Here is a 26,931-nt window from a genome sequence, read left to right on the forward strand (position 1 = left end):
CCGTCCCCCCCGCGGCCGCGATGGGCGCGGCGGAGCCTCGGCGGGGGTGGGCGCCCCGGCACCGTGACGCTCGTCCGGGGCGGTGCCGCCTCGCCTCCCACCCCCGCGGTTCTCCCGGCCCCCCGCCACCATGCACCGCTCACTCCGCGCCTGCCGCCGCCTCGGCAGCTCCGCTGGACTCCTGCTCTCCCGGCCGCCGCCCTCGCTGGATCCCGCCGCGCCTCGCTGGATCCCGCCGCCCCGCGCCGCCATGGTGAGCCCGGGTGGGGAGCGGGCAGCGGTGACCTCTAAGTGCCACCGCCGGCCGCCGCCGCCCTCGCTCCGCCCCCGCCCCGGGGGGAGCGGGCAGCGGGCGCTGCCCGAGGGAGCGGCGGCTGCCGGCAGGGCCGGGCACGGGCGCTTTAATCCGGGTTTTGCTCCGTCGGGGGCGCGCCGGCAGCCGGAGGACGTGGCCGCCGTTCCCTGCCCGGCTCGCGCGGCCGTTTCCCGCATCCTTCCTGCGGCCGCGCCGGGCCTGGCTCGGCCCCGCTGACGGCCCCGGATCTGCGGCCCCGAGCGGCGGCTGCTCCCGGGGCGGGCCGGGATGTGCAGCCATCCGGGCGATGAGACTGACGCCGTGAGCGCGGCCCTGAGCCGCCTTGATGTGGCCGGGGAGGGGAGGCAGGTAGGAAAGGCGCAGGACCTTAAGGTCTGCTGTGCGGCAGCTGCTCCCTCAGGAATTTAAGACCCTTTCTTAGAGCTGTTGAGCTACAAATAAGGAAAAGCTGCGTCCTCACAGGAGTGGGGATATCCAGAATATCTTCGAGGCTGTCTGAAAACTACGGAGCTTTTAGCTGAGAGAGCAGGCTGTGGCCTCCAGCAGGCATCCGCAGTACTTGTTCAAGTAGACACTTTTGGGCTCAGACGTGAGTGGGACTTGATTATTGCACACAGTTCAACATAGAAACAAAACTGCTATTCGAATAAGGAACTTCAAACCTCGGTAATAACACCTAGGATGTTGCATGGAAGCCTTAGCCACAGGCGCATCTCTGAGCTCACTCCTTAAAACGGGGTAATTTAAACTGTCAGAAGAATTCCGGCAGAAAGTGGGGTGTTCAGGAGTTTATCAATTCCTTAGTTTACCACGTTAGTTAGTAAATTGAACGAGAACATTGGTTTCCAGTCTGTGATATTGATTAGTGTGTAGAAAATAGCATTTAAAAGAACAAGTTTTCCAACAAGTGAATAAACTTCATGGTGGATGAAACTTACCTGCATAATAAAACTGGTGTCAAAGCAGACTGTGTAGCTCAAACCTTTGGCCTGTGAGATGGTTCTCTTTTTTATGTTTCCATTTGGTGTCATCTGAGAAAAACATTCTAGATCATGGCCTTCATTTACTTGCTGAAGACTCAGTCTAGGTGAAAGGCTGCAATCTTACAAGAAAGGTAAGACCTGCTCTTTGCAGGTCAGAAGTATGACCTGTCCTGTATGCACTGTTAGTTGCTTGGGTTTAAATAACAGCAGTAGTCATAACAAAATATCCCTCAGTGGATTTGTAACTCGGACAGCTGTTGAATTCTCATAGGAAAAGTTCTGTGTGTTTTTATTTAAAAGAGGTCCACCAAAAGATGTACCAACTAGTATTTTAATTAAAATAAACAAAACAAACCATCACTTTTTTATGTCTGTAGATATTTTTTCACTAACAAGAGTTGTTCTAAAACACATTGTGTAGCTACAATCAAATAAATGTTCATGCTGTCCTATGGTGTGACTTCACTTAGAACTAAATTGCACAGGATGTTTTAAATGGGGGGATGCTAAAGGGGAGCAATTGAGCACATATTACATTTTCTGATGGCCTCAGAAAGTGCTTTGACAGGCTAAAAATGATGATTTTTTGAATTGAAATACTTATATCTGAAAGTTGCTGCATTTGTAAATCATAATATAATTTTCCATGGAAAGCGATATTGCAGCAGTTCTGATATTTGAGTATCTCCAGCGCGTTATGGTGCAATCAGTTCTAGCTGATTAGCTCCTTACAACAAGGCAAAAGTACAGTTCTGTTTGCCTAATTTGGTAAGCTTTGGACTGTGGGTTCTCGGGATTTTGGAGAGAAGAGCTTGCCTTGTTAGGCCTTTCTAAGGAATTAAAAAAAAATCTGTAAAGGTGAGAAGGTGAGGAATAGTAGCTCTGAGCAGAGGCTTGTAGCTGTGATAGAAACTAGGTGAGCACAGGAGTTTGCCTTGGCTTGTGGTGGATTTGGTAGGTCTCCTTTTAGCTACTCCTATAGCCCAGGGGATCGGGGAATAGAGGGTTGACAAGAGTGTGGTAGTGATGCATCATTTTATAGCCGATCCTGTAGGTCAGGGAGTGGCTGCAGAAACTGCTTTACATACAGGAACTGGGACCTTCCGCTCATAAAACCACTCAAGAAGGTGAATTCTGGCTGAGGAGTGGGGGAAGCATGTTTGTTACATTCAAGTTCAGACAAGGCTTCTTCAGGGCGCTCCATCAGTGTGAAGGTAATGCTACAGTTTAGTTACTTCAGTATGTGTGAAAAATACCACTTTGCTTTTTTAGCTAATGTCACTTCTTACTCTGTGAGTCAGCAAATTACATTCATCTTAAAACACCTTACCCTGTTAACTTCATTGGAGTTTGTGAATGTGCAATGTGGAACTGGCTAGGGAAGTAATTTTTTTTTGATAATGATTTTGTTGTTAGAAAGTACTTGTACGAGTGTGCACTAATCCTATTTATCTTTGTTCCACCATTGTTGACATTGGGATTATGTAAGTTTGAGGCATCAGTTGTGCAACTGCTAGCTTTTTTGTCTAAAAGGTCACAGGTAGTTTAACTTTTTTATATCGTTTGAGCATGGAAACTTTTGGGGATTGAACCACTGATCATATCAAGAGCTGGGCTTGGAACTGAATTGGTTCTGCCTATCTGGCTCTGTGAAAACTTGACATTGTCTGCTTATACGAGGCACCCAAATACCTAAAGCAGGGATTTCCCAACTTTGTTGGAATATTAATATGTGCACATGTTCAGTAAGACCCACAAGCATCCCTATTAAACATTTTTGGTAGTAAGATACCAAAGAAGCGTTTACTATGTTGTGTTTCTTGTTAGCATATGAATGCTAAGTGACTCAAATAGGATAAAGAAGATTAAAGGACATAGGAATGATGTACTGTTCCACACTAGTCTTTCTGTTCTTGTGAAGTCAGTGTCTGGGAGAGTATCAGCCAAAGCAGAAGATACAGGGAGCGGACAGCAATGTGAGAGCTAACCCTTTCTGGGGGGCTGCAGTTTTGTCTGGGTCACGTGCACCATCTACTCCGCAAGTACTCAAAGTGAGCAGGGCTGGTGTCTCTGCTGTGGGACTGATGGAATACGTGATGGCAGAGTGTCTCCATCTGGCTGGGAATTATGCTTAGGACAGCAAAAAGGCTGGGATACTCCCCTCTCCCCGCCTGCCATCCGTGGTGATGCAAACCTGGGCAAGCTGCTGCAGAAGGTCAGGGCTGCTGGAAAGTGTTCTGGCCAGTACCCAGCTGCACTCCTGTCCGAGAAGACTGAGACTCACCTGACAAGGAGTGAGTAAAATGAACCAAGAAGAGAAGGAACAGTCTGACTTCAGAAGTGGATTCCTGGGGAAGAATAAGAACTGTGCAAACAGTCTGACTTCAGAAGTGGATTCCTGGGGAAGAATAAGAACTGTGCAAACATATACGATGCTTTCCCCATATTCTGACCCAAACTCTTCATGTACTTGGCACTGGTGAGGCCATACCTCAAGTACTGTGTCTAGTTCAGGAGCCCTCACTACAAGAAGGGCACTGAGGTGCTGGAGTGAGCCCAGAGAAGGATGATGGAGCTGGAGAAGGATCTGGAGCACAAGTCTTATGAGGAGCAGCTGAGGGAGCTGGGGTTGTTTAGCCTGCAGAAGAGGAGGCTCAGGGGAGACCTTACTGCTCTCTGCAACTGCCTGAAAGGGACACTGTAGCAAGGTAAGGATCAGACACTTCTCCCAGGCAGCCAGCGACAGGATGAGAGGACATGGCCTCAAGCTGCACTAGGGGAGGTTCAAGTCGGACATCTGGAAGAATTTCTTCCCTGAAAGGATTGTCAAACATTGGAATGGGCTGTCCAGGAAAGTGGTGACTTTCTTGTTCTGCAGCATCAGCTGGCAAGGAATTTCATCAGTCTGTGACTTGTGTGAGGAGCTGCTCCCTTTCCCTTGCTTTGAACCTCACTCCTATTAGCGTAATGTTATGGTTCCTGTTTCTTGTACTGGAAGAGACTGTGAACACCTACTGATGGTTTTATTGGCCTCAGCTTTCCTTCAATGCCCAAGCTATCTCTTTTCTGAACAAAAAAGCCACTTGTCTTAAGAAAGGTGTTCCCTACCTTTTATCCCTGCCTTTGAACTGTTTTTGGTAATATGCTTTTTGGGGATGAACGAACCAAATCTGCACAAAGACCTTGGACCACGCATGAATCATGATGGCCCAGCAACGTTTCTTTTTGTATCTTTTGCTTTTCCCAATAGTTCCTTGTGTTTGGTTTTCTCGTTTGACTGCACTGCAACACTGACTTGACTGTATTGATAGAGCTTTTCCAAGGGCTCACCCCTAAGGGTTGTGGTTAGGTCAGGACCTGGCATTGTGTACGTATTTATGCTACCTATGGGACTAGGATTGTTTTACTCTATCCATGATAAAGAACTGGAAATTACTTCTCCCCTTTCCTTAAGACTCTGCAAGAAGATAACCTCCTCCTCTGGGGAAGGATGAGTACCTTTCCCACAGAAAACTGGGATTTAGCTGACCAAGGTTTGGGGAGAGGAAGAATAAACTGCTCTTGCTTCCTGTTCCAGTTCCATAATCTTTATAGAGCTGCACGTGAATGCGATTACATCATCACAAATGAATGTTGTTGTTCTACAAAAAGTGAAGAATAACTTTTTTTGGTGTATGTCAGCTAAAATTAATTTGCCTGTGGCTGTGTTAGTATAATAGTATATAGAAAGTAACACATGCAAGATGTATACGTGATGCAGAAATACTCCCATATGTAAATAGTACACAACATATACCTAGATGCAGCTCCTTTGTGTTGCACAGCTAGGGCAACTGTGTTTCTGGTTTATTAGGCCAAAGGGAATAATTAATGGTCAGTAACTTGGTCCTGGATTAGTCAGTTGCTCCCTTCCAGTATTAAGTGTCATGTGGGGTCTGGGTTTCAAATAGGAGTTGTGTTACATTTATGTTGGTTGGGCAGATGTTACCTGAATTCTTACTGTGCTAGTTGTCAGTTTGGTTTTTACTAAACACCAGTACTGTGAATTGTAAGCTAAGGTACTAATTCTTAGAAAAGAAGAAGCAGTCTCTCATCAGGATGACAGTGGGCAGCCAAGGTCTTAGGTCTTGCAGTGCTGCCTGACACCAGTGGGACAGCTGGGCTTCACAGTGGTAGTAATCATGACTTTCAGTGAGGCAGGTGCTCAAACTAGAAAAATATCCTAATTTCAAAGGTATAAAACTACCTACGACTAGCTGCATGTCTTTGCTTTGTGTTTTTTCCCCCTTGAGTCTTTTTTTTCTTGACTGCTTGCTGTGAAAATGGATGTGCCATTTACCAGTGTTTGAATTTTTTTTGTTTTGTTTTTCTACAGTCCACTCAAGAGGCTTTTAGGATAGAATATGATACCTTTGGTGAACTCAAGGTCCCAAGTGACAAATACTATGGTGCCCAAACTGTAAGATCGACAATGAACTTCAAGATCGGAGGTGTTTCAGAAAGGATGCCAGTAAGTATTATTTATTAATTGATATTAATTATCTGTGTTAATTTCTTTCTTAAGTGCGTTTTGGATGTGAAAATTAATAACTTTTTCTTAGACTTCTGCTGGAAGTGTGAGCAACTTCTGCTGGAAGTGTGAGCAACTTTGAGTTTTAATTAAAGGTAGAAATTCCATAGCAATATATTATTCTGTGGTAGAAATCCTTTTTTTTGTTGCACTGAAATAAATTGAATATTGCTTTTGAATAATTTTTATTGTGTTGCTTAATTTTTTAATAACCAGGATAAATAGAAATCTGTCATTTTTTCAGAGATGAAAGAGTGAATGGAATAATTTTTTTGCTGTGGCTTTTATATAGGTTTTTATTGAGGTTGTTTAGCATAGCATGAATTGATATAAAGTTGCTTTCTCACATGTAGCTGTGCATAGAGCATTAGTGTGCACGTCGTTTGTTATATACTGATTTTCCACGTGCTGAAACATATGTCAGTTTTCCCTCAAAAGGCTATTTTAGAAATGGATCCAGTTCAGTTTTAAGGCATGTGATTTTTGATGCACAGAGCATACATGGACTGGCAGAGAAAGCTGTGTACTGCTCTCTGGACTGCATGGATGAATGTTACTGTTAATGGGAGCACTGGCCACAGGACCCCATTGCTCTATGGTTTGTTCAGTGAACTGCTGCTGGATTTATGATCAGAAGGAGTTTGGTTTAGAACTAGACATGCGCTATAAATTCCTAACATGTCCTTTGGGGGAAGAAAATTGTGTATTTAAACTTACCCTTGTGTCTCAGGTTCAAGTCATAAGGGCTTTTGGCATCTTGAAGAGAGCAGCTGCTGAAGTAAATCAAGATTATGGTCTTGACCCAAAGATTGCTAAAGCTATTGTACAGGCGGCAAATGAGGTAGGAACAAACTGTTCAAATACTAGAAGTGCCATTGTATGTTTGTTACGCTTTTCACAGGAGCCTGAGGGATTGCTAGAGGAAAGCATTTCTTACTAGTGAATTTTGTTTTTGAGAAATCATTTACTTTGTATAATAATTTTACTATTTTACGTCTTGTATTTAAAGAAATTATGTAATATTCAAATGCATGTTGATACTTAAGTTATAAAAGCAATGTGATTTTTTCCCCCTCTATTAAGAATAATTATTACTTGCATAGTGTTGAGTCTTACCAGATGAACTATATAAAAGAACCTAGGAGGGGAATAGAGTCTCAGTTCATTCAACTAACCTGAAGTCTGATATGCCAAGCAAAGCTTTTTAGTTTTGGAAGTCGCTAATCTGTAAAGCAATTGGATTTTGGTAATCTGAAGACCATCTGCAGTTTGAGTAGTTTCTCTGTTACTCGTCTATTTCCTCTCCAGATTTAGGCTTACTGGTAAATCTGTGCTTTGTAAGTATCAGTTTTATTGCTCAAGAGGACATGATGAGATAAACAGGCAATTTCCTCTTTCTTAGGATAAATGTCACCCAAGTGCAGAGTTGTAAATGACCATTATATGAGGTGTGGTAATGGAAGGTGTGTTGATTTGTATAATAACCCAGTATAAATAAATAATCCCAGATTTGTATAAGTCAACATATATGTTTATCTAGAAGCATTTGTTAACAGAGTTTTCTTGTTCTAACTTGCTTAAAAATATTTCAATATTTGCAGAAGCCTCATCCTCTTTCTACCAGCTGTAGCAGCCTAAGTCCCAAGAGCCAATAGCTTTGGGGAATTTCAGAATATATCCAGGCTCTTTCTGTTGTTTCTAGGGTTCCCCTAGGTAAAGGTGGATTAGAAGTTCTGGTGGCTAAAGGCTACTTAGTTTAGATTCATAAGTCCTGAAAGTTGTTTGGGTTTTTTTTTTTGTTGTTGTATTTTAAAAACAAACAAACATCCTTGTAATGATATCCTTTCCCTTACCTACAAAGTAATTTTCTAATACAACTTAAAAGAAAAAGATACATCAAAGAATCAAGTTACTCCTGGAGGTGGGAACCTTGCCCCTGTATAAGATGGGGAATACATAAGATCCTTTCCTGAAAAACATGTTTCCAGGAGGACTGATGTATTCTGATAACCATCCCAATGGTTATCTAGGCTCAGAGTTGTGACAACAGATCCTTTGTTTATCTGAGGCTAATATGTATGGGTTTGATACTTCTGAGCACAGATTTTGATGCTATCACAAACACATGTTTAGAAAACTCTCTAAATGTGTATAAGATTCAATAGACTCCAAAAAATGTTGATCAAAGAGGAGCGCACCTTAGAGGAAGAAGGTGTTTGGTACTATCAGCCATATGCTGTCTTTGTGGATGCAAAATATTATGTCTACAGGTGTAGGAGGTCTGGAACTTCCTTTATGAAATTTCTTTTTTGTGAAATATCACAGTCCAGTTACACAGATTTCATGTACTGCATGTGGATGGCTGATGGTCTTTGGCAAAAATACCTTTTCTGGGGGACTATTTCCCAAAGGAACGGACTTCTCAGTGCCTCTGATTCAAGGTGTTGTATAGTTGTGATCAGTGTACATGATGAAATTGTACAGCTGTTGATCTTGATCTCCTAGAAGAAAGCAGCACATCTATGGTAAGAAGTTTGGGAACAGATAAGCCTTGTCAAAGTGGTCAAAACCGAAGGAGACTCACAACACTGAATCTGTACCCTGAAGCACCTTATGTGCTCTGATTGAGAAACTTTTTAAGATATTTCTCTTCCCTTAGAAATCTTCCTAACCTGAGCAAATAACTGTGGAAGGAAGAACCAGCATGTACTACCTCTAGTCCTACCCTGGAGGATTAGAATTCAAATGGCTTTAAAATGGGGTAAAGTGGGTGATGTGTTTGACTTGTAAAATCAGCTGCATTGTTTGGGAAAGAGAAGATATAATTCAAAATACCTTTTAAAAATCTTTTCTATCTATGACTGCAGAACATGAAATCAAATTCTATGTATCTTTGTGTTTCACAATTCATCATCTTCAAAAAGATACCAATTTTTTTTCATTTTTAATGTCTGGTACTACATCAGAAACTCTTAATTATTCTTGTGTGAATTCACAATTGTTATATTTAGATTTAAAAATACAATAGAGAAAATAATTTTAATTATAGCTATAAAATATTAAGGTTTATGCTTTTACTCTTTTTTTCTCATAGAATAACTTTTCTCTCTTTTTCTATTATAGGTAGCTGAAGGAAAATTAAATGATCACTTCCCATTAGTGGTGTGGCAGACTGGGTCTGGAACTCAAACCAACATGAATGTCAACGAAGTCATCAGCAATAGAGCCATTGAGATAATGGGGGGCACCCTGGGGAGCAAAAAGCCAGTACATCCAAATGACCATGTTAACAAAAGCCAGGTTGTTATGCTTGTATTATACTTCTTTGAATTTCAGAAGTTTCGGGGTTTTGAATTGTGAATTTTGAGATCTCTTATATCCACTGTTTAAATTAAAAAAAAACAAAAACAACAAGTAGTTTTGGGCACAGCTTTGGCAATAATTTTCCATTTTTTTCAGTTTAAATGAACTTTAAGATGTTTGTTAGTGACAGAATGAGCTGTTCAAATTAAAAACTTTGAATTCATTCATGACAGATAAATTCACACATAAAGTATGGGCAGAGGTGGCCTTATGACAATGACTATTACTGCAGTCTTAAAAGAAGTTAAATATAGATCCAGTTTCTAAATGTTGGATCATGGCAGACATTTTTATTATACTTCACCTTTAAACTTCAGCTGATCTGAACGATATACTAAGCTACTGACTTGGTTGTTTCCCTTCCTGATCTTTTGTGCTTACTCAGTATCCAGTGAACTATGCAGTTAACATTATCAAAGCAACACATAGGTGTTTTAAAGTCATCTACAATTCCTTTAAAATCATCCATTTTACCTATCTCTCATATCTGCTATAGTAATTTTTGTCCAAGTGTTGTTGTGAACAATCTATTCAGTTAAACTTTCTTAAGGTATAGTTATAAAAAGCTGATTTATCAGTAAGACTCTGGCCTTGTGGAACAGTCCTAAGTTGCTTACTCTTAGTTTAGCTTCTAATTATTTGTAAAATAAAGAGAATAAAGCCATATATGCACATCTTGCAGCAACAGTGGTGAGAAAAGCTTGTAAATAAACTTCTTGAACTTTCTTCACAGAGTTCCAATGACACTTTCCCAACAGCAATGCATATTGCTGCTGCCCAGGAGGTTAATGAGGTGTTGTTACCTGGACTGAAGAAGCTACAGAATGCACTTGAAGGAAAATCCAAAGAGTTTTCCCAAATCATAAAAATAGGGCGCACTCACACGCAAGATGCTGTTCCACTTACACTTGGACAGGTAAAAAAAAATAAAATTAAACATTTCTTTGGACAATTCATGTAAATGTACTGGAGGACATTGAGGCAAACTTGAGAACGCCTGAATTAAGTTGATAGTTTAAGAGTTTGCTGGATATGCTGTACTCTTAATAACTGGGTCATACATTTTCTTAACTTTTTGCATCTGTGTTTTACTTCTAGCAGTATTAAGATATAAATGATTGTTAAATGATGTTTCATTAGCAAATAACACAAGGCGATTTTTCAGTTACGCTGGCATTGCAAGGAAGAGGCAATTGCAGTCTGTGATCTGTAAACTTATGTAAATGAGGCTTTGCCAACACACAAAACTACTAGGTATTTCGAATGAAAATCTTTTATATATGATCGTGTGTGTGTGTGTATATTAATATAAAAGATGGCAGATCTTATAATATTGTCAAGAATGGCTTATATTACAGTAATTTGGTAATGAATTTGAAGTGAATTGATAAACATCCAGGTAAAGGTTGTGGATTTTTTCTAAGAATGCACAGGTGGGTTTTATTAAACTAAAGTCAAGTGAACAAAGCCCAAGATCCATTTCTTTATTTGTACTTGGAGAACATTAGTTCAATTTTGGAGCTGTTTTAATGTGGATTCAGATCTTACTAAGTACTCACCTGAGATAAAAGGCATTATGTACAATTTTATATATTCAGATTGGTTTTATGTATAGTTTGTTTTGTGGGAACAGTCTTCTAATATTTCCATACTTTTACTGACAACATGCTAAGATGTAGCATTTGTGTAAAATTCTGTGCTTGCATGTTTTTTAAAAATTAGTCAAATCATGTTAAAAACCTAAATGATTCTAGGTGTTTATTCTTGGTTACTGTCATTGTTCCTTTATCTTGTCCTCCTTTCTTTCAAAGGAATTTAGTGGTTATGTGCAACAAATTAAATATGGTGTGGCTAGGATTGAATCAACCATGCCCAGAGTATATCAGCTGGCAGCTGGCGGCACTGCAGTTGGCACAGGATTAAACACAAGAATTGGCTTTGCTGAGAAAGTTGCTGCTAAAGTGGCTGAACTGACAGGTGAGGAATGATATTTTGGAGTTACCAGTAAAGTGGTATGCCTAACACACAGTCAAATTCAAACTAAATCTTTCTGTTTCCATACCTCTAATAAGCTCAAATTGTATTTATATTTTAACGTGACACTTTTTGTTAATGCCATGTGTTATATGCCTTCTACCTCAGACTTTTCTTGCAGTATATTTTTGTAATTATACTCAGTGCATTGAAAGTGACTGAAATTATGGTGTTTTTCTGAGCAAGGCTCATTGAATATGGATACAGTTTCAGACTTCTATTATTAGCCCAACTATAATACTTCTGTCTTGATCTTTGCTCCTCTGGCTCTCTTAATTTACAGTGACTCGGCACAAAAGAAGGGAAAAAACGCTCCCAAAGCCTCTCTGTTTTTTTCGTGTGAAAGAGTAAAGGTTGGCTGTCTAATTCTTTCAATGCTGTCTTGATAGATCTTAAAACTTAATTTACAATGATACTGAGTTTTTTGATCTGTAAACCAGATCTTGTGTCACAATATCAGTTTTTAAAATGCCCCCAAAACGAACATGCACATCTATCTGCACATCTACACATTTGCTGTAAAATCTGTCATTGCTTATCAACAGTATTTTTGGTTTTAATTATTCACTGTCTTGCAGAGGGTCAATACTTTCTTGTGCCCTAAGAGGGAAGAAGTAACCTCTTGTAAACAACAGCTGCTAGGAGCAGTGCAGGGCATGTTTTGGTGGTGTTACGAAGCTCTCCCATTTCTGCGCTCTTTAGGTGCCCTAATTGCAGGTTGTACGAGTTGAAAACAAGTAGGGCTGACTCCTGAAGTTCCACACGTTCTTATAGAGGATGTTTATTGGCCAGGACAAGAGGAAAAGTTTGGGTGGATCTCTGCAACTGAGAATGCAGCTGTGCAATTCAGAAGCTCATGCAGATTGGGTGGGATTTGGTGTTTGTCAGGAGCTGCCAAACACAAGAAATTAGGGAGGTTATGCTGCTCTTCTTTGAATGGGTGATGAAAGCTCAGATCAGTAGTTCTGTGGGGCAGAAGTCCAGCCCACAGTCAGTCCTTAGTGATATCTGTTTCCAGTAATAGTGTTCTGCTCGACTTTCCTTCCAGGGCAAAGTCCTGAAGAAACGTTTTTCATTACGGAACCTAGGCTTAAATCTTCAGGCATTTAATTAACATAAACAGAGCTGTTACTTTCATCGCTGCTTTGCTTTTGCTGTTGGCAGGCATCCTCCTAAGTCTGAATCGGCTTTCAGATATTCTGAGTGGTGTATTGTTCCCTTCCAGTGCTGGTACTCAGGTGCATCTTTTTCCTTTAAGTAGCTAATTCCATTGTGATTACTTGTTATTCACCTTAATGCCTGCACTGTGCTGCAAAAACATCTATTTTTATAAATGAGAGAATGCATCAAAGCAATTCTCTCAGCAAATCTAAATTATCTAACTTGATTTAATGGAAGAAATATGTAAGTTTGGGCTAAAGTTTGAAAGATTTTTGACATTCATAAAATACTGTGGTGCCAAAGCAATAGAACACAGAATGAAAGATTGACATTTGTGCCTTTGTTGTTGGTAGGTGCTAAAATTTCATATTCTTCTGTATGTTAAGGACTTTTATTGTGTCTTTCATATTGACTTTAATTTGTTTAAGAACTATGTTTGTGAAGTAAGCTGTAGAGAAGTGATGTTACAGTGTTACTAATTTTTATTTTTTATTAAGCTAATCATGTGTTTGATTATGTGGTTTATAATGTCTGCACGGAAGTGCCTCATGCGGTTAATACTTCCCCCTCCTCCGTGCAGGTTTGCCTTTTGTCACTGCTCCAAATAAGTTTGAAGCTCTTGCAGCCCACGATGCTCTAGTTGAACTCAGTGGAGCCATGAACACGGTGGCGTGTAGTCTGATGAAAATAGCTAATGATATTCGTTTCCTGGGCTCTGGACCGCGCTCTGGACTAGGAGAACTCATCCTGCCTGAAAACGAACCAGGAAGCAGCATCATGCCAGGTATGGAGAAAACAGAGAGAACAATTGCCTGTTTCTTTTGTTTTGGACCACTGTCTCTTAAACGTTTACCAAACACCATCTTGATGATCCTGATGGGTCACTTCCTACTCAGCATATCCTATGATTCTGTGATCACAAATGTCAGTAAGGCCATGATTCAGTCCTTCTGCCAGTTCTTATCTATTATACCAGAATTTGCATTTATAAAAATACCTGCTAGCACAGCTGTATGTTGGTAAGTAAAGTTATATAATCTCTTGACTGTAAAGAACTCTGGTAATGAACGGCTGCTTAGCTCAAGCACATTTGTCAAGCTCTTGAAGTGCTGGTAGATTGCTAAAGCAGCCAAAGCTGTTTTAAAAATCCTAGCTGAAATACTAGAATAGCACAGTCAGTATAATTTATGGAAATACTTTTTCTTCTGTGGTGCACATGATACAGGCGATTAAGACTTGTTACCTCTTAAAAATCATTTTCTACTTAATGTGATTTGGTAGATGAGGAAATCATTTGTTTCTGCCTGGTGATGGTTGGTTGGTTGGTTTGTTTTTCTCCTTCCTTCTTTGGTAACATTTTTCTCTCCCTTTCATAACCAGGAAAAGTGAACCCTACCCAGTGTGAAGCTGTAACCATGGTGGCAGCCCAAGTTATGGGAAACCATGTTGCCGTTACTGTAGGAGGAAGCAATGGACACTTTGAACTGAATGTCTTTAAGCCCATGATGGTAAGTTCATAAAGTTTTAAACATCTAGGACTTTTTCAGTAATTGTTTATATAGTCAGATAATTCATGGGCAGAAAACCCCTCAGTGAATAATTGGTCAATACAAGCACCAGAGAAGCTAATAAATTGTGAAAACAAATTTTATTCTTTTGTGTGGTAAGCCCTTGTTATTTTGACAGGGGAGCTGAGAATCTTTTCAACGTGAAACTATCTTATGCAGATAAGCTTCTACCTTAACAATGTATGTGTATCATCAGCCTAAGGAAGTAGGCAGAGACTCAAAACAAGGCAAGATTTTTGTACAAAGCCAAAGCGAATTTGGTATTTTAGCTAAAAACAAGGATTTTTTTTTTTGTTCAGCAGCTATCTGTTACTTATTTCTGCTACTGCTGAATATCAAAGGTTTACATGCTTTTGGCAAGTGAGGCATGTAAAATTGTAAATGATTAGTCTTAGACTTCAGTGTTTAAATTAATGTCTGCCTTCTACAGTGTGAGCAGGATATACCAAGATACATGCTGCTGCATAGAGGCATATGCTGCTGCATAGAATGGCATAGAGGTTAAGGTAGGGGTGATAGTTTTAGAAGGATTAAGGTGACTTTCAGAAAAGATACTAAATAGAAATAAAAAGAAAGCTTTTGAAGTTTTGTTGTCTTGTCAAAAATAAGAGGCACTCTGTTCCAGTGTCTCATCACCTTCACATAAAGAATTTCTTCCTAATATCTAGCATAAATTTCCCCTCTTTCAGTTTGTAACCATTATTTCTTCTCCTGTCACTACAATTCCTGATGAAGAGTCCCTCTCTGGCTTTCCTGTAGACCACCTTCAGATACTGGAAGGAAAATAGCCTGTTAAATGATTTGATATTGAAAGGGGTTATAAACAAATGTGCCAGAATGTGCAACTAGTAATATCTGAATAAAGTAATTGGTATTTCTTTCTTTGTCTTGTTAGATTAAAAATGTTTTAAACTCTGCAAGACTTCTTGGAGATGTGTGTGTTTCTTTCACTGACAACTGTGTAGTAGGAATTCAAGCCAATACCGAGAGGATCAACAAACTGATGAATGAATCTTTGATGTTGGTTACAGCACTGAACCCACATATAGGTAGGTTTAAAGCTCAGAAAGGTCTCAAAAAATTATACTGAAATATTTTCTGGCAACGTTTTTTTTCACATGCTACTTGTATTGTCACAATGTTTAGGAGACCAAGTCATGGCTCAGGTCAAAAGTTAATTTACTTCAACATCACCAATTGCTGTTACTGTTGCAGACATGTCCTGCTTGCAGTGGCCATACCAGTACATTAGAAAAATAATTCTGATTAGAATCAGAAAGGGGATAGGGAGAATTTGTGAACCTTTTCCTGAACTGACCACTAATAATGATAAGTGAAAGATTACAATATGAGATTATTTTTTTTTTTAAAGGAGAAGGTTCCATAAATCTTTGATCTAAGTGAATTAAGACCACGATAACAGAATTTACCTGCACTTTAAATAAGGAGTTTGTGTAAACATTTGGTGTGCATTTACTGCAAATTGAGTTAAATAGTAATACCATTGCCTGGCAAATAATTCTCCAAAGACCAAGTGTCCCACTTTTCTCTCACCCTTAGCGAATCATTGAAATTGCACATGTCTAACTTGTTGCCTTTGTTTTGTTACAGGATATGATAAAGCAGCTAAGATTGCCAAAACTGCGCACAAAGAGGGGACAACATTAAAAGAAGCTGCTATAAAGCTGGGGTTCCTTACGTCAGACCAGTTTGACCAGTGGGTGAAGCCTAAAGATATGTTAGGTCCTCAGTAACTCCTGTACAAAATAAAAAAAGTGTTCTTAATATTAAAAAAATAAATATGATATCACAGAATCACAGAATTAATTAGGTTGGAAAATACCTCTGAGATCATCAAGTCCAACCTATGACCCAAACACCACCCTGTGAACTAGACCATGGCACCAAGTGCCACATCCAGTTGTTTCTTAAACAGTGACTTGACCATCTCCCTGGGCTGTCCGTTCCCATGTCTAATCATGCTTTCAGTGAAGAAATTCTTCCTGATGTCCACCCTAAACCACCCCTGGTGCAGCTTAAGACTATGTCCGGTTGTCCTGTCACTCGTTGCCTGGGAGAGTAACCTCCACCTGGCTACAACCTCCTTTAAGGTGGTTGTAGAGAGTGACAAGGTCTCCCCTGAGCCTTCTCTTCTCCAGCTTAAACACCCCCAACTCCCTCAGCTGCTCCTCATAGGACACGCACTCCAGATCCTTCATCAGCTCTGTTGCCCTTCTCTGGACCTGCTCCAGCACCTCAGTGTCCTTCCTAAACTGAGGGGGCCCAGAACTGGACACAGAACTTGACGCGTGGCCTCACCAGCGCTGAGTACAGGGGGACAGTCGCTTTTGTGATAACGCTTTTGTTTCACGTTTTCACGGCGTTCGTAGCAGATCAGATCAACCGAGCCTAGCGGGATGATTCTGCGCCTCGAACAGGCGGTGCAAGCCCAGCAGGGAGAAAAGCGTTTCCGTGTGCGGAACAGCCCCGATGGCCGTGGCCACCCGCTGCCAGCCGGCGGAGCGGGGCGGGGCGGGCACTCAGGGAGGCGCCGCCGGGAGAGCGCTTCTTGCTTCCCACGGCCCTTCCTGCTTCCCGCGGCCCTTCCTGCTTCCCGCGGCCCTTCCTGCTTCCCACGGCCCTTCCTGCTTCCCGCAGCCCTTCCTGCTTCCCGCGGCCCTCCCTCCGCGGGGCGGGGCCGGCTGGGGGGTTCCGGGTCGGCGGGGAGCGAGGCCGGCACCGGGAGCGACTCCGAGGCACCGCTGCCATGAACCGCTTCTTCGGCAAGGCGAAGCCGAAGGCGCCCCCGCCCAGCCTCACCGACTGCATCGGGACGGTGAGTGCCCGCCCCGGGCCGCCCGCCGGGGGCCGGGGCCGGCCTGGGCGCTGCGCGGCCCGGCCGCCGCCTCGGGAGGGGCAGGAGCGGCGGGGGGCCGTGTGACGGCTCCTGTGCACAGCCGTGGGTCTGTGTGTGTGGGGACACGGCTGGCGTGGGCACTGTGTGTGTGTCCCTGGGTAATGTATGTGTGTCACAGAACCGCAGAATGGCGCGGGTTGGAAGGGACCTTGAAGATCATCCAGTTCCAGCCCCCCCGCCGTAGGTAGGGACACCTTCAGCTAAAGGCTCGGAGCGTCGTCCAGCCTGGCCTTGAACACTCTTTCAGTGGGCACAAATACGTGGCTGCGTTTTGGTGCAACGCGTTTGTACATATATATGTGTGTGTATATATATATATACACGCACACATGTATTTTAGTGTGAACCTGTGCAAGAGCCTGCCTGTACACTGGCGTGTACCTTTGTATGCATCTACACCTGTGCCTGTGTTCGTGTCCTGTCCGTAGAAGCACGTCCCATAAGCGGTGGCACACAATGTGCACGTAAGGCATGGCTCTCCTTACATCCTCGTGGATATTTTCAGTATTGCCATCTGAGGGCTTCACTGCTCTGATTCCACCAGATAACTCCTGCCATGCCAAGTTCTGGCAAGGCAGGGGCAGGAGTAAGAAAACCAGTCTCTCTGTCCAGTACAGAAGGTGGGAGGATAATCCCCTCTTGTGATGAATTCTTTGGATGAAGAGTGTTCTGACTCTTTTGGGCAAGTAGGGTTGTCACCAAAGGTGTGTGCAGATGGACAGATAAACAAGGTCAAGATAACCAAGTAAGAAATGGTGAGGAAACACACGGCAGAACACTTTACAACTGTTGTAATCTTGGCCTGCTGAAAAGAGGATTAAGGAAGAGTTTTAAGATTTGTCTTGTAATTTCATAGTCTTTTTTTGACTTTATAAAGTTTTTGAAGAAAACCGTAGGATGTTTTTGCAGCTCCTTCTGTTGTAAACTAATTTTAAAAGGTGAAAAAGAACACAGAGGTCTTGAGTATTTGTCTCAGTAGTTAACTAAGTCCAGTGAAAGGTCACTGGAACCAGACAACAAAAATTTCTGTGGAAAATCATAATTTTCCTCCCAGAAGATTTATTTTGCTACCCAGTGAAGAGATTCTCCAAGTAAAATACCTAATTAATATTTGTCAGTGCTGCCTACACAAGCCTACACATCGGTCCCTTGTGTATGCCAGTGGGTGATGCAGGGAGAGAAGTGGTCATAGTGTTTTTCCCAGTAACTGTATTTTACTGGCAGAGAATCTGTATTGCTTTTTAGCAGTATTAAGCCCAAACATAACTCCAAATATGTTTAGTTAGAACAATGAATAAACTATCTGATTGAAAATCAGGATTAGCTTTCCCACTGTTACCAGTAAACACTTTGATGGCTTGAACTCCAAAATACATCTGAGATACTGTTGTTAATACTTAAATTTGTCATTTTGGCACTATCAGCTGAAGACCAGGAAACTTTGTTTTCCTCAAAACAATCAACTCCCATATTAGTCTGTTAGATTTTTCATGCTGGTTTTGCCAGTGCCAAGTTAATGTCTGTTTTCTAATGTTGCAGCAAATCGAAAGACAATTTAGGTATGCCAGCAGGTTGTCTTCTACTAAGAGCTTGTTCATTTCTGTTGGATTTTTGGGATTCATCAGAATGTAATTTAAACATCTGTTTTGATTGGCAACACCAGGAAATGCTAGGATTTTTTCCCAAAAACACTGTCTGAATGCAGTTTTGATCCTCTTCTCGTTGTTTGTAACTTCATTGTCTGAAAATTTGACTCTGCAAGACAGCAGGTTAACTGAAAAGCAGAATTTTGCGTTTATTTTAGGTATGTGATGACTTTGGCAACCTGTGATGAGTTACAGGGTGATTTCTAAAACAGGAAATCAAGAGCCTGTGTTGGTCAGCTGTTGAGGGAGGAGGGGCTGGCTGCAGGCATACCTGTTAGGGGTGTGTCGTCACAGGAAGTCTATAAACCACCCCTTTCCAATGCCTCTCAATTTCTGGGGACGGAATTAAAATTTAAGACTGCTCTGTATACTAGTAAGCATGGGAAACATGCTTCCTTTTTCAAGTTTGAATCTTATGAATTAACTTTTTGTGCCAAGTTATATGCAGTAATCTATCTGATTTGTGAAAGACTTGCTGTATTTTCAGTTCATTTTCAGTATGGTGAAGTCTCTAGTATAGCTTCTGCTACAGAACTACAGATATGATTAGATTTTTTTCCTTAAATTACATGTGAATTATTATTGAAGAGAGTTGTGTGAGATATTAAAAAACTTGTACTGTTCCTTTGCCATGTTAAATTTGGCAGTTTGGAGGCTCAGATAATGTCAGTTCTGTGGTATCTTCTGTCTTAGACATGTTTTGCTCTGCCTTTTGAAAGAGTCACATTGCTTTGTGAAATCTCTTACCATGTTACTTCAGTGGTAATTAGCCTTTAAATGGCAGTTATGAAATTTTGTATTTGGTAACTAACAATTTATATTCATAGTTAACATTTGGTAAAAATGTAGACAACTCTTAGGCAGTAATCATGCCTATGTTTTGGATGTGTTTTCCTGTGTAGGCAAATTTAGATATCTGAAATTCATTGCAGTTAATGGTAGTTTTTTTTATGCTTGCTGGCAGGGTACAGTCAGATGACTCAAAGCTGTCATGAGACCAGTAGGAGGAAGGATGCATCAGGAAGTGAGGCATTAGTAGTGTTTTTACTTTTTCTTCTTTGAAAAAACCACTCCAAACCTAGGGTTTCTCAGAGTAGTGAATACAAAACGTAGGAACAAAAGTTGTGACAAGTGTTAAAATTCAGGGTCACTTTCTTTTGTGTAGGTTGGGGCCCTTCTAATATACCTTGATGTGCCTTATTTGTGAATAGTATACAGCAGCTGTTCTAATACACAGTCTAATTTTCTTCAGGATAAATTAGATCCATTCTCCCCTCTTCTGTCCAGTCTCATTTTTAAAAGCTGGAGTCCCATGTAATGCCTGTGTGAAATTTTTACGTAGTTAATCGATGTAGGAGGCTCTCTCTCAGTTTCCTGCTAGTACTTGTTAAATGAATCATTATATAAATAAACCAAATAACTTCTTTTCCCCTGTGGAGGCTGACCTCAAAGATGCATTTAGCTGGTGAAGATCTTGAGGAGGTGCTATGCTTTGAACATAGAACAGCTTCAAAATCGCAAATATCTCTCTTTCTCGCTATTAGTGAAATATTTGGCATAATAGAAAGCTTAATACAAATTTTTCAATGCCAGCTGTGCCCAGACATTTAATATCCTGTGTGAAGTGATCATACCAAACATTCCGCTCAGGATGCCTCTGGCAAATGCATGTTGCTGTCATAGAGCACAGTTTTTGAAGGGTCACTGAAGTACCAGAATGAAAATCCACATGATTGTATGTGCTTAGCCACAGCATTAGCAAGTCAGAATTGTAAATTTGCACTGATCAGTCTCAAGCTATAATTGGAATGTCATTGTATTCTAATCCCTAGAGGGGCTCCTTGGAATGAGAAGTGAATAAGCTTTATCCTGTTGTTTCCAGAGAAATGCTGTGATAGTCAGTTCATGTTAAGAAGGCTTTTTATGAATTTGTGTGTGCTGTTAGAATTACCTATACCCATTCTTGGTTATGTAGTTGTCATCTTTAACCCTCTTATGCTGAAGGGTTAAAATATTTCCCTAATGACAGCTCTGTGGTATGCATTGCACCAGGGCTGTTAGAGTTGGCTGCTGGGGGTCTCTTACTGAGCTGTGAAACTACTGTTGGGATTTAGAGCAAAAGCACAATTAGAGTTCAGAGTAACTACCAGGTGGAACTGCTGTGTCCTGGGACCCTCTGTGGGAAGTGATGGGAACAGCAGCTCTCTCTGATGAAGCAGTTAGGCACCTTTGAAAAACTGGTTAAGTCTCGGCTTCTTAGCTGTAACCCGTAATCCAGATATCATTCTGAAGGATTAATGTTCTCTGCCCACCAAAAATAAACCTCAAGCCTTGCTGAACATGCCCCTTTCACTTCTGCATTGCCCCCTTATCTGCTATCACGGTACACTTATATGTTTTTCCTTTCCAGTTTAGTCCCTGGCACTGTAATGTTATCAGAAATTGTTAAATAGAGACCTGATTTGAGTGGGTTTGCAAGGGAGCATCTCAAAATGATGAGAACATGTTACAACAGCAGAGCTTCCTGCAACCTCAGTGTGTCGTTTCTTGTGCTCCTTGTACAAGTTGTTCCACTTGATTCTGGTTTTGGAATCTCTGCAAAATCTAGACTTCACTTGTTTATAAAACCACTGAGTGAAGAAACAATTCAGTTAGAAACATAATGAAACTGAGACTGTTCATTTTGTTGTCCAATACCTGAATAAAACCTTGATGAATGTTGTTTTGTTTGTTTTCCCTGTCATGTATTAAAGGTGGATAGCAGAGCTGAGTCAATTGACAAGAAAATCGCTAGGCTTGATGCAGAACTAGTGAAGTATAAGGATCAAATGAAGAAGATGAGAGAGGGACCTGCCAAGGTAAGAATCTTCTGTGGGCTTTAAGCATGAGAGGATGTGACTCACACTTCATGTCATGTAGTGGAGTGATTTAACCAGTTTGTCAGGTTCTTAGAAATGCATCTTGCCCTGCAGATGAGATATAAGATCCTGCAAGATTATTTTCATTAGACATGCATCTTTGAATAGTGTTTTCATTGGTTTTTATTTCTTCTAAAGTGTAATGTAATTCCTCAGTCAGAAGTAACTTGCTTGCCTCGTTCCTTGTGTTAATTAAGTCTGACAGAGAGGCTGTTTTGTTCATCAGCCAAAACAAAAAGGTCTGCCTAAAGGGAGAAGGACAACGCATTTTTAAAGGGGATGAACTTACAATACAAAATACATCTGATAATAAACATATCTGATATGAACAGTATTGTTAAAGCACCTGTTGCAGTATTATTTGATGCTGGCCATTAAAATGTGTTAATGAAAGATGGTTCTGATGGACTAAACTTGTTTTTTTATTCTTTTTATTGAAAAAATAATTCAAAAGCCAGAAATTGCAAGTATTTTCTCTTAGAAGCTTCATGTACTCGCCTGTTTGGTTAAACATTAATGCAGGACAAATGCTGAATGTGACTGTTGTTAAACTCTTGGCACTAGTAACTGAGGAATCTTTTGGAAACCATAAATCTGATGCATTAGGTTTAATCAGGTGTAAAATCAGGTATTTTTCCTAATGTAACAATATTGTGTCTTTCAGAATACAGTAAAGCAGAAAGCACTGAGAGTGTTAAAGCAGAAGCGAATGTAAGTTGAAGCCTTTCTCAGCTTGTAATTGATAAAAGCCTTTTTCCTTTAAGGAGGGGTGGTACACTTGCATTTCTCTTTCCAGTACTCTTCTGAGCATTCTTTTAAGAGAAATGCTGAACAAGCCTTTCAGAAGCATCTCCTTACAGATTTTGTGTCAGCATTTATACATAAGTCTATAAATTTGTATTGGTAGATGACTGAAATCTGCTCATTATTATAGCTGTGTTTGGCTCCTAAACATTCTGAGAGATTGCCTCATTTTATATAATTAATTGATTACTGTAAATTGTGTACTTGAAGACCTTGCTCTGGCTTACTGGAAATTTACCCATTCTCTGTGGACACCCTTGAGGACTTGAGCAGATGTAGCACAGGTAATTGTGTTTATGCAAATAAACCAAAATGTACAGGCTGGGTGATCCTGTGCTCTGGTCTTGTCTAGTATACTGTTTTGAAAAGTGTCTTGAACTGATCCAAAGGAAAGGATGTCAGAACAAAGCAAGTATTCAGGAATGTTTCATTGCAATATCTTACAGTCCGTGAACTGCAGATCTTAGATGCTATCTGAACCAAAGCCAAAGCTCATATCATCTTGCATTTCATATCCTTCAGATAAATTGTACCTTTATAGATTTCCTCAATTACTTCTTAAGTATTTGTGAGCTCTTACCATCCAAAATATCATATGGCATGAAATGCAATAGTTTAGTTAGATGTTGTGAGGGGGACTTGATTCTGTGGTTTAGGTTTTGGGGTTTTTGTTTCTGTATTTTGACTATGCTGCCTGTTAATCTTCCTTGCTAGTTGTTCCTCTATTTACAGTCACCAGGCCCTTCATAATAGGCTATTGTCATATCCCTCAGTCATCTCTTTTCCATCTTGTTGAACAGTAATGCATTTAGCCAATAGTTGTCCAGAAGGTTTTGTATTTGGATCATCCTTGTCTTGCAGACCTCCCGCTTTGGATGTTTGAAGGGCTCATTGTTCATTTTTATGCTTTTGTTCTTTTGCTTAACTTACGTAGTTTACATTCCTGATTTAATACAAGTTTACCTTGGAGAAGGATGGTTTATTGCTTTTTGAAATCTCCCTTTTGTTTTTGGTTAGCCTTAATGGTTTCCTGTTGGTTCCCTATCCTCCCCCTCCTCCCTGCCCTGCAAAGCTCCAGTGCAGAGCCATTGTGGTTTGGATAACCTGGCAACTCTTCCATTCTGCTTAGAGCATTAGTAAGCATGGCACGCATGCCAAGCTTATGGTGATTAAACTCCTGCTGTACTCTCACCTACTCCTAGGCAAATTTGGTGTTGCTGTCAGTTAAAACAGAAGCTTAGTTCAGGAATAGCTTTGTCAGCTTCAAAAACACAAAATGGCCAGATTTTTATGAAGCTGTTTATTCTACAGTTGTTTATAATAAATGAAACCCACCCCAAATCTGTTCCCATGTTTAGACTACTGATGATGATTTTTCAGTTGGGTTTTTTTTTTAATTAAGAATGTTTGTGGTAATAATTAGTCTGGTGTTTTAAAGCCATTTATTTGCATTGTTTTTAACAGGTATGAACAACAGAGGGATAATCTGTCACAGCAGTCTTTTAATATGGAACAAGCTAATTACACCATTCAGGCACTGAAGGATACAAAGACAACGGTACCAGTATATTAATCTCACACTTGTTTAATTTGTGTGTGCTACATCAGATACAAGCCTGTGGTCTGACTCTCCTTTAGGTGGATGCAATGAAACTGGGGGTGAAAGAAATGAAGAAAGCTTACAAGCAAGTCAAGATTGATCAAATTGAGGTGAGCTTCTACAGTTAAATGATTAAAGAACAGAAATAATGTACTAAAATAGTGGTGAGTGGACTATTAACTTGAAGGTAAGCTGACTATTTTAGTTGGCTTTTTTTATGGGACCACCATCGTAATTCCTTCCTAATTTTTCTAGTACTACGTAATCACTTGTTGGCCTTATTGTACTGATTATTGTTTCCTCGCTGAGCTAATCTTTAAACTCTCCCTTCCTCTCCTCTGCACTTCAGCATAAATTTTTAGTGGATACTTCCTGCTATGGTTTTCTTGTCCTTTTTTTTTTTCCTCCCGTGCAGATTAGTGCTTTATTCCCCCAGTTTAAGAAAGTGCCTGATTAAAAAGACCAAAACCTAAAACCAAAAAACCACTAATCAAACAAAAAATGTCATTTCAAGAGGTCAGCAAGGCCTGGCCTTGACGTCAGAAAATGCATATCCCGCCGATAAGGCCTTTAAATATAATTTCAAATATGCTGCTCTTATCCAATACCAGTGCAGAATTCCTTCAAGTTCTCTTTCATGTGCTGTTATGTTGCTTGCATTGTAAATCTTTAGGCAACTATTTTTTCCTTACTTGTACCCAAGTACAGTGCCAATAAATGTGCTAAAGTATCTTCTAAATTTTGCTGTGGCACAGTTTATTGTGCTTATTTTCCAGATGGTAGATTTAATTGATCTAGATTTGATACCTTTTCTGCTTTTCAAGATAATGGTGGACCGGGTCATTTATTACAGGTTTTCAGTTTTCCCTGAAGAATACTTCAAACAAATAGATTTTGCAGAGATGTTTCAAGGTTCCTCTTTTTCTACCTATAATTAAAATTATAATTTTAATTGTAGTTAAAGCCACGTTAGCACTGAATGCATGTGCCTTGACTTTTCTTAATGCTGCTTCAAAAAATGGTTTATGCAGTACAAGAATTGAGTGCTTTGTATGTTGGAATTACTGAACAGAATTTGGTTAAATATGGACCAACTAAAACTGATTCTTGCTTCAGGACATACAAGATCAGTTGGAGGATATGATGGAAGAAGCCAATGAAGTTCAGGAGGCACTGAGTCGTAGCTATGGAACACCAGATATTGATGAAGATGATTTGGAAGCAGGTGAGGAAAGGAGAGGATGATTTTTTACATTACTGAATGTAAAAATCATCATACTGTCATACAGTGAGTTTTAATTTGGTAAATCAAATGCTTTAAATGTGTTTTTTTAAAAATTGCCTTTTTTAAACATTAAAGCTGCATTTCCTTTAAGAGCAGTAACAAGAGCATGAGGCAAACGTGAGATACCAATGGAATGCTGCAAGGCAGGGAAGGAGGTTCTCTCTAGTGTGTGTGTGTATGTATGTGTGTATTTCCTATCGATGACTAATGCTAAATGAGTCTGAATGTAAGCATTCACTATGAACCTTGTTTCTTTGTGTGAGCAGCTTTTCTTTTGCAAAAGGAATTCCTTGCATAATTTTTCAACCAACATAATTCACTTTCAGAACTGGATGCCTTAGGTGATGAGCTTTTAGCTGATGAAGACAATTCCTACTTAGATGAAGCTGCATCTGCTCCAGCAATCCCAGAGGTCACTCCTACAGACACAAAAAACAAAGTGAGTCCTTTGCTTTTTAAAAGCAAGTTACATTTTTGTTTGTTTGTTTTGAATTAATCACATTTGTGTTCGTTGCTTTATATTTGGGACCCTTAATATTTTGGGAAAAAAAAAAAGTGCTTGATGTTTTATGTATTTTGGATACTACATATGACAGAATACAGGGTACTGAATGCTCCTAATTATATTTAAAGAAAAGAACTAAAATGGCATTTTGTAACTCCTATCAAACATTTTCAGACTGCAAATATAATTTAAGTGTACCGTTACAACTCTAGTAATTGTTATTCTTAAAACCATAAGAGAGTCTTCTCTATGTTTGCTTTTGGGGCTTTAATGGAGCTTCGTACGGAGGAAGTACACTTTGATTCCAACTGTCCCACAGTAGCAATTGCAGATATAGAAACTTTATAGAAATGGTAATGAAATGTTTGTGAAACGTTCTGGTTGGTAGAGAGTTGTTAACCCATTCTTCTTCTTTCTTACAGGATGGCGTATTGGTGGATGAATTTGGATTGCCAAAGATCCCCGCAACATAAATGTTTCAGAAGCACAATGGATATAATGAACTATACTTTACAAATTGTTTTAAGAACCTTTTTTTTTTTTTTTAAATCCTGGAGAGCTTGTCCTTCCAGTGTAACCTTAATATCACTACATCCTAGAATGCAATATGAATGGCTGGTGGTGTTCTTTCTTTGAGGAGAGTTGTTCTATTACTGACTTCTCTGTTAATGGAAAGCTCGTCACAATTCCCTTTGGTGGAAGCAGTCGGTCTTACAGGTTTTGATTTCCGTGTCTTATGGACAAAGTAAAACGTGAAGAGTAGTGGTGGCTGTTGATAGCTGAGGTTTACTTTCACTTTGTATTATGTTTCTCTTTCTTGAGACTAAGACTGTACGTTGCTGCTTACTCTCTGTAAAATAGCTCCCTTGTTACTATGCTTATTTGATAAATCAAAGCAATTTTTAAACTACTGCGGTCTCGAGACTTTTATGCGATTGTACTTGTAACCTTCTAGAAAACTGTACCAAATCGGGTTGTCGTTTAACTCTGTGTATTCTGTGGAGACATAAAACCACGTAGATTAGCAGATCGCTCCGTGTGGTGTTTTTGGTAACCGATTGGGTCTCGCAGACGGGGCAGGGGCAGGTTATCAGCGCACTGTGTGGCACCAGCACAAGGATTTGCCAGAGGCGGGGACTGGATCTGATCCCAAAAGCATCCGGGGTGGCAAAAAAAAAAGCCGTCCCGTTTACGCCCGGCTTGCCCCGGCCGTGCCCTGGCCGCTGTCGGGGTCGGGGCGGGAGTGAGGGGGAAGCAATAA

General features: G+C 40.4%; 2 protein-coding genes across 3 annotated transcripts; both read left to right on the plus strand.

Annotated features, from left to right (window-relative positions):
• The first annotated feature begins 92 nt into the window (after positions 1-92).
• Positions 93-15,810, plus strand: FH (fumarate hydratase). Of its 2 annotated transcripts, none has more exons than XM_050326469.1 (10): positions 93-253; positions 5,675-5,809; positions 6,600-6,710; positions 8,993-9,169; positions 9,966-10,148; positions 11,044-11,209; positions 13,008-13,211; positions 13,808-13,935; positions 14,891-15,044; positions 15,607-15,810. In XM_050326469.1, exons 1-10 carry the CDS (start codon positions 131-133, stop codon positions 15,747-15,749), a joined length of 1,524 nt encoding a protein of 507 aa, XP_050182426.1. In that variant the 5' UTR covers positions 93-130; the 3' UTR covers positions 15,750-15,810. The 2 variants fall into 2 exon arrangements, with proteins under 2 accessions (XP_050182426.1, XP_050182436.1); XM_050326479.1 differs by lacking the exon at positions 93-253 and adding an exon at positions 647-664.
• Positions 15,811-16,672: 862 nt separating this feature from the next.
• CHMP5 (charged multivesicular body protein 5) lies at positions 16,673-26,697 on the plus strand. Its single transcript, XM_050326730.1, has 8 exons — positions 16,673-16,831; positions 21,312-21,416; positions 22,141-22,187; positions 23,745-23,838; positions 23,919-23,990; positions 24,997-25,105; positions 25,492-25,604; positions 26,093-26,697. The coding sequence occupies exons 1-8, from the start codon at positions 16,763-16,765 to the stop codon at positions 26,141-26,143; spliced, it is 660 nt and encodes a 219-aa protein (XP_050182687.1). The 5' UTR covers positions 16,673-16,762; the 3' UTR covers positions 26,144-26,697.
• Positions 26,698-26,931: the final 234 nt, after the last annotated feature.

Source organism: Myiozetetes cayanensis, unplaced genomic scaffold (assembly GCF_022539395.1).
Source record: "Myiozetetes cayanensis isolate MyiCay16 unplaced genomic scaffold, myiCay2020 scf1, whole genome shotgun sequence".
NCBI classification, from domain to species: Eukaryota; Metazoa; Chordata; class Aves; order Passeriformes; family Tyrannidae; genus Myiozetetes; species Myiozetetes cayanensis.

Excerpts from the sequence above, each read along its gene's own strand:
- FH (XM_050326469.1), top strand. The coding sequence starts at position 131 with ATGCACCGCTCACTCCGCGCCTGCCGCCGCCTCGGCAGCTCCGCTGGA. Across the intron at positions 5,810-6,599 it reads GTGTTTCAGAAAGGATGCCA|GTTCAAGTCATAAGGGCTTT; the intron begins GTAAGTATTATT and ends CTTGTGTCTCAG. Across the intron at positions 15,045-15,606 it reads AGCACTGAACCCACATATAG|GATATGATAAAGCAGCTAAG; the intron begins GTAGGTTTAAAG and ends GTTTTGTTACAG.
- CHMP5 (XM_050326730.1), top strand. The coding sequence starts at position 16,763 with ATGAACCGCTTCTTCGGCAAGGCGAAGCCGAAGGCGCCCCCGCCCAGC. Across the intron at positions 21,417-22,140 it reads TGAGAGAGGGACCTGCCAAG|AATACAGTAAAGCAGAAAGC; the intron begins GTAAGAATCTTC and ends TGTGTCTTTCAG. Across the intron at positions 25,106-25,491 it reads TGAAGATGATTTGGAAGCAG|AACTGGATGCCTTAGGTGAT; the intron begins GTGAGGAAAGGA and ends ATTCACTTTCAG.